The sequence below is a fragment of the Apium graveolens genome, chromosome 4, assembly GCF_009905375.1.
Source record: "Apium graveolens cultivar Ventura chromosome 4, ASM990537v1, whole genome shotgun sequence".
NCBI lineage: Eukaryota > Viridiplantae > Streptophyta > Magnoliopsida > Apiales > Apiaceae > Apium > Apium graveolens.
This window is the reverse complement of record NC_133650.1, coordinates 313,609,872-313,617,569: the sequence shown is the minus strand read 5'-3', so window position 1 is coordinate 313,617,569 and position 7,698 is coordinate 313,609,872. Positions and strand designations below refer to the sequence as shown.

Here is a 7,698-nt window from a genome sequence, read left to right as displayed (position 1 = left end):
GTAAAAGTAATCGATAAATATAACGAGTAGGCCCAAATAATTCGATCAAGGTAGTTGTTTAACCATACCACATAGTTCTGGCAATTACAGCAAGAGCAGTCGAACGGACTCTTATAGTGAGCCTAGTTTTCATTTGAAATGTTTTTGTATGTTTTTAGAGTCAAGGGAGAATGCTGTTATCAAAAGGTGTCCCTCATATGTTTCGGTTTATGCTGCTTTTCTAGTTGAATTTGCCTGGAGATTCAAGTCATACTTTTCATACCATGGGAAATCTACTCGGAGCTCCAAATATACGCTATTGGGATGGTGATAGCCTATAATAGCACAGGCCCTGTTATATAAACAAGAGGCCCAACAAGAAGGGCCCAGGATCCATCTGTCAATGACCATGGAGGACCCCCAGGACACGTGACAATATCACCACCGTCCAGGTACCCTGGATCCAGAAGGTTTCGACGGCCCGGATTCGGTAGTACATCAGCAAATCAGGGTCGTCCTTACATCCTATAGTCCAAAATACCTACCTACGGTCCAGATCAACAGGTTTAAACCCCTAAACCCTAGTGTAAAGCCTATAGAAGGCAGAACAAAAGGAACGTTACGGGTTACTTCATCTCTCATATATATACACCTATACACACACACCGCTATTTAGATAATTCCAGTTCTACCCCTTTCTCTCCCACCTACAGAAATACCACATTTCCGTGGAAAAGGAGCTCGAGTCCGGGACGGAGATGAAGAGGACCCCTAGTGAATTGGCTTTATCATTGGCGCTAGAAGGAGGGGGGTGGCGTCCCCGCGGCACCTCCGGTGTGAGAGTGAGACTGGGTTTTGGGAGAGAAAGGGGTAGAACTGGAATTATCTAAATAGTGGTGTGTGTGTGTGTATAGGTGTATATATATGAGAGATGAAGTAACCCCTAACATTCCTTTTGTTCTGCCTTTTATAGGCTTCACACTAGGGTTTATGGGTTAAACCTGTTGATCTGGACCGTAGGTAGGAATTTTGGACTGTAGGACGTAAGGACGGCCCTGATTTGCTGATGTACTACCGAATCCGGGCCGTCGGAACCTTCTGGATCCAGAGTACCTGAACGGTGGTGATAATACCACTTGTCCTGGGGTCGTCCATGGTCACTGACAGATGGATCATGGGCCCTTCTTGTTGGGCCTCTTGTTTATATATTGGGCATGTGCTACTAATTTTTCTCTTATCTCTTGTAGGGATGAATTCCTGTCCAGAGGATTCAGTTAAAGGCTATAAGAGACAGACACAAGTAGTATGACATGGTAAACTGTTTTTTTAAAATCTAATGCTCTTGCTAGGAATATGTATAGCAATCATATTTATCTTTAATGTCGTAAGCTTGAGTCTGTTATAATTCAAACCCTCTTTAAAATAACAGTTTTATAATAAATGCATGAACAGGTGTACTTTGGAAAGTGAATAAACATGCAGATAACGTTTATGCTAGATGTCAAAACTTCCCGATATCTACCTTGAAAAACGGTGGCTACACAAATAGCAATACACGGCTCAATTGTGTACAGAAGAAAACATATAATCAAGAAGGTGGCAACAACTGTTGATTAATTACAAGAGTCAAATTTGAACCTTAAAATAATGTAGGCTATTGATATGTATAACGATAAAAATATGAGGTATGCAGTGATGTAAGGTTGTAAACTTGAAGCCTATAAAAGGCTATTGTTGTGCATGTAATATTGTACACCAAAGTGAAATTTACAGAGAGAAAGAGCAGAAGCTCATAGAGTGTAGAACACATCGAAGTGAAAAATATAGTGATTATAATAGAGAGTAGAAGCTCACTGAGTCATAAAAGAAGAGTTGTATCCAAATTTACAAAATAAGCTGTAGCTTATATTTGTGAAATAAAAAGTTTGTTGTGTGCTTTAATATATATACATAGTTTGATGAGTGTGTGTTTTATTATCCAAACAATATTAAACATACATCCTGTGTTTCAAGTTCGCGAAATAGAAAAGTCCATACACGTTTCCAACAAGTGGTATCTGAGCCAAGGTTCCGTTCGAGAAAAGATGGCAAATATGATGGCGCAACCACAAATCCCGAAATTGGCGGCAATAAATTACGGGAACTGGAGCATACAAATGAAGGTGTTACTCGGTTCCTATGACAATTGGGATATTGTTGAAATCGGGTATGACGAGCCCACAGATACAACCGCTGAAGCAGCCCTTACAAATGCGGAGAAGATGATTTTGAAAGAGACCCGAAAAAAGGATAAAAAGGCCTTATATACAATTATTCAAGGTGTTGATGAATCAACCTTTGAAAAAATTTTAGATACAAAAATGGTGAAATAAGAGTATGAGATTCTGCAAAAATCATTCCAAGGAGTCGAAAAAGTCAAAAAGGTGTGGTTCCAGGTGCTACGTGGGGAGTTCGAAAATTTAAAGATGAAGAATTCAGAAAATATTGGTGAATTTGTTACGTGTTTGAAAGCCATGACAAATGAGATAAAAAGAAATGGCGAAAGTCTCGACGATGTTCGTGTCATGGAAAAACTTCTCCTTCGCTGACCAGAAAATTTGATTACGTGGTTACTTCTATTGAGGAGTCAAAGGATTTGTCAACAATTTCGATTGACGAGCTGGTTGGTTTACTTCAAGTGCATGAGCAGCGAATTAACCAATATGATGATGCAAGCCACTTGGAAAAGGCGTTCTAAAGTAAGGTGTCCATTGGTGATAGTTATGGGAGTAACAGTTCTGTACGTGGTAGAGGTGGCTTTAGAGGTGGCTACCGAGGTGGACGAGGACGTGGAAGGTAGTCTTTCAAAAGAGGCCAGAATTCTGAAGGTTATCAACCATCTGGTCATGGTCAGAATTTTAGAGGCCGAGGAAGAGGTGGATTTCAACGAGGTGACAAATCTCAATTTCAATGTTATAATTGTAATAAATTTGGTCACTTCAGTTACGAGTGTAGAGCACCAAAAGTGAAAGAAAGGAGTCATTTTGCAGTAGCAAAAGAAGAAAAAGATGTTGGTTCTTCTATGTTCCTCACTTACAAAGGAGACGACGAAGGCAAGAAGAATATTTGGTATCTTGATTCTGGTGCGAGCAATCACATGTCCGGCCATAAAGATTTATTTACGGAGATAGACGAGACAGTCACAGCAGAAGTCACTTTCGGTGATTCTTCAAAAATTTCGGTCAAAAAAAAGTTACAATTAAGATTATGTCAAAGAATGATGAGAAAAAGTATATAAATGATATTTATTATATATCTGCTTTGAAAAATAATATCATTAGTCATGGCCAACTTGTGGAGAAAGGATATAATATTCAGATGCAGGATAATTCTCTCATCATCAAAAATCAGGTTCGAGAATTAATTGCAGATGTGGAGATGTCAAAGAATCGCCTGTTCATTTTCAATGGTGATGATGATGATGGTGATAACCAGAACATTGAAGATGACGGATATGATGATCAAACTCCTCCACCAAGTCCAAATCAATAAACTCCTGGATCGACACCATCCATGGAAGAAAGCAGCAGTTCAGGGGGAGCACCACGAAAGATGTGGAGTCTGATAATATTTATGAAGCAACAAGTCCTGTACAAACAATCTTTGATTATTCTCTATTTTGTTTAATGGCTGAATGTGATCTAGTTACATTTGAAGAAGCTTCTGAAGAAAGCAAATGGAATAAAGCCATTGACGAAGAAATTAGCGCAATCGAGAAGAAGGACACAAAGCAATTGGTATCAAGTGGGTCTATAAAACTAAGACGAATCAAGATGGAGAAGTGGAGAAATACAAGACGAGGTTGGTAGCTAAAGGCTGCAAGCAAATATATGGCATTGACTATGACGAGGTATTTGATCCAATTGCAAGAGTTGATACCATGCGACTTCTGACAGCAATTGCAGCTCATAATCAGTGGAAAATATTTCAGATGGATGTCAAGTCAGCATTTCTGAACGGTTATCTTGAAGAAGAAGTCTATATTGAGCAGCCTCCCGGATATGTTCAGAAAGGCCGGGAAAACAAAGTCCACAGACTGAAGAAAGCCTTATATGGTTTGAAGCAAGCTCCGCGAGCATGGAATATAAGGGTTGATGAATATTTACAGAGAAATGGCTGCATGAAGAGTCCATACGAGCATGCCCTATATACGAAGACAAATTCATGAGGAAATATTATGATCGTGTGCTTGTACGTGGATGACATAATCTTTATAGGAAATAACCCTGGTATGTTTGATGATTTTAAGAAAGTTATGACTAACGAATTTGAGATGACAGATATTGGTCAGATGTCATACTTTCTTGGAGTCGAGGTGAAGCAAAGCAAAAAAGGGAGGCAAGGAGTTGAAGCTGGGAGTAAAATTGCCCATGATCCTGTCATAGGGGAGGCAAGCATAGCACATTCAAGTGCCAGTGTGTTGCAAGACACACAAGGGTTTGAGGCTGGTGTACATGACAGTAACCCAGTCAAATCCCCTCCAAATCAATTGGAGGTTTCCACTACAAGTGGAGGACAACACACTGTCAAAACCATAGAGCAATCTGTGAGTCAAACTGTGACCCCAGTTACAGGTGTTTTTGATGACCCATCAACCTCACAACCTCACATACTCTCTCAGTGGCTACAAGAATCTGCTTCTCAACCAACTTTTATAGATGATCTACTAGTAGAGCAGATATCTGGACTGGCCAACATCTCACAACATCTCCTGACTTCAAATATGAGCAACCAGAAAAGCTATCATGCTTGCATACAATGAAGAGGTTGAAGAGCAAAAGGAGAAAATTGTTAATGATGCTGAGCAAGATGGAATTATAGATGCATGGCTGTCTGATGATTTTGCCTTGAAGATGAATCAAGTTCTGGCCAGATTTAGAGAAGAGTGTGTTACTATTATGTGCAGCAATGTAAAAGACTTGAGTCCAGAAGCTGTCTATGATGCCATTACAGATGTATACAAAGCTCAGCTCAAAGCATTTTATATGTTTGGTAAAGCTCTTGAAATCAAGCTTACTAGCCATGAAGACAGAATAAGAAAATTGGTGAATGAGAAGATGGACAAGATCATACCATCTCAAGGGTAGATCTCTAAGAAATTCAAGCATTTTACTGAGCAAATGGCTAGGATGGATCTTGCCTCTATTGAGATGGAAGTCAAAAACCTCAAACTATCTTTCCCCAATCTCCATATAGTGATCCAACAATAAATTACTCACTCAAATGAGACCAAAGTCCAGCTGGATCAACTTCACCAGAGCAGATATAAGCCTTCAGCTTTGCTAATGGAAGGGATTAAACAGGCTGTAGAAGAACACTTTGGCACATCTAGCATCTCTTATCAGCCTAGATCCACTTCAACAAATCTGCAAATTCAGTCTCTACAAGGTCAAATCACAGCATTGCAAGACTCTAACTTTTCTCTCACTACACAAGTTCAGGCTTTTACATCTCTTGTCAAGAGCCAACAAACAGATATCCAAACCCTGGTGGACTCCCATAAGCATCTTCAAATGCAGAATTCTATAGCTTTGGGAGCCATCATGGGTAAACTCAACATACCACTACCTTCTCTGCCTGAACAAGTAAGGCCTGAAATTCCTAATCCCCTTCTAATGCCTATCAACAAGATTAAGGGGGAGATAGAGGCTAGGTTGACACGATCAAGTGTTGGGTTTTGTGGAGTCTTTTAATTAAGCCCATGAAAATAGACTATTCAGATTCAGATTAGTTTATGGATTAGTCTACTTTTCAGATTTGGACTGTAATTTTGATTTAGGCCTACTTTCTTCTCTTATAAATACTCATGTAATTGTAAAATCATAACACAACAAATTATGAGAGATCAATACAAAATTAGTGCGGCTTGTGGAGTAGGAATTTCTGAACCATGTAAATCTTTGTCTTGTGTGATTGTCATTTATTTTCTTGTTCTTGTTTATTCGCTTTGGGTTTTACTTTCGTTGTTGTATACTCAACAACTGGTATCAAGAGCCTAGGTTTTCAGGTGAGTGGGAGCGATGACAGAAGACGGGAAGGTAAAGATCAACAAATTTGATGGCAAAGATTATGGGTTTTGGAAGATGCAAATTGAGGATTATTTGTATCAGAAAAAACTACATGAACCGCTGGAAGAGAAGAAACCAACTACAATGAAGGATGAAGACTGAAAGCTTTTGGACAGGCAGGCTCTGGGGGTTGTCAGGTTGACTTTTTGCTTACAATATCGTCAAGGAAAGGAAAACTTATAGTTTGATCAAGGCTTTGTCAAATATGTATGAGAATTCGTCTGCTTCAAATAAGGTGTATTTGATTCGCTTGTTAGTTGGCACTAGATTGAATGAAGGTGATTGTGTTGCTGATCATGTGAACGAATTTAATTCCATCCTAGCAAGATTGACATCGGTGGATATTAAATTTGATGATGAAGTATAAGCCTTGTTGTTGGCATCCTCAATACCAGACGGTCGAGATTTTTCACTGCTATAAGTAATTCATCTAGAAGCGGTAAGATGACTTTTAATGGAGTTCGAGATTCGATTCTTGGAGAAGATATTTGTAGGAGAAACTCAGGAGAGTCGTCAGGTTCCTTGTTGAGTGCTGAGAGTAGAGGCAGAAAGTTCAAAAAGGGGCAGAATAAGGGGCGTAGCAAATCGAAATCACAGAAGAGAGGATAATCCAAAGATCACAAGGATATTGTTTGTTGGAATTGTCAGAAGAAGGGTCACTTCAGGAATCAGTGCACCGCTCCCGCGGCTCCAAAAGGAAAGAGTAAAGAGGATAATTCAGCTAATGTAGTTGAAGTAGTGGAGGATGAAGATGCTTTGATTTGTTGTGTTGAATGTTCGGTTGAATCATGGGTTATGGATTCTGATGCATCATTCCATGCTACCCCTTGCAAGGATTTAATCTTAAATTTCAGAGTTGAAAATTTTGGTAAAGTTCGTCTGGCTGATGATGAGACTTTGGATATTGCGTGCATGGGAGATATTATTTTCAGAACCTCTTTGGGAACTAGCTGGGCGTTGAAAGATGTAAGGTACATTCCTGGACTGAAGAAGATGTTGTTATCTGTTGGTCAGTTAGATAAGGAAGGGTATCGAGTTACTTTCGGAGATGGACAATGGAAGGTTATAAAGGGGAATCTAGTCATTGCTCGTGGAGAGAAAAAGGGGACTCTATACATTATTGAACAATCTAGCTATGAAGCAAATATAGTTGCTGATGAGATTGAGTCTTCAACTTTGGGGCACCAAAGGCTTGGTCATATGAGTGAAAAAGATATGAAGCTGTTAACTTCAAAAGGGAAAATTCCAGAGTTGAAGAATGTGGAAGTTGGATTCTGTAAGCCATGTGTTCTTGGAAAGCAGAAACATGTTACTTTTGCAAAATCAGGGAGGACCCCCAAAGCTAAGAAGTTAGAGCTAGTTCATACAGATGTATATGGTCCAACAACAGTTGCGTCATTGGGTGAATCTCGCTACTATATCACTTTCATTGATGATTCCACTAGAAAGGTATGGGTTCATTTTTTGAAGAATAAATCAGATGTGTTTGCTACTTTCAAGAAGTGGCAGACTGAAGTTGAAAATCAGACCGGTTTAAAAGTGAAGAGTTTGATGTCAGATAATGAAGGTGAATACAGTAGTGATGAGTTTAAAAGTTATTGCACGGAATTTG

The 7,698-nt window shown here is 39.3% G+C and overlaps 1 protein-coding gene across 1 annotated transcript; it reads left to right on the top strand.

Moving 5' to 3' along the window:
* The first annotated feature begins 2,063 nt into the window (after positions 1-2,063).
* Positions 2,064-3,510, top strand: LOC141720214 (uncharacterized). Its single transcript, XM_074522563.1, has 4 exons — positions 2,064-2,342; positions 2,723-2,814; positions 2,962-3,210; positions 3,300-3,510. The coding sequence occupies exons 1-4, from the start codon at positions 2,064-2,066 to the stop codon at positions 3,508-3,510; spliced, it is 831 nt and encodes a 276-aa protein (XP_074378664.1).
* Positions 3,511-7,698: the final 4,188 nt, after the last annotated feature.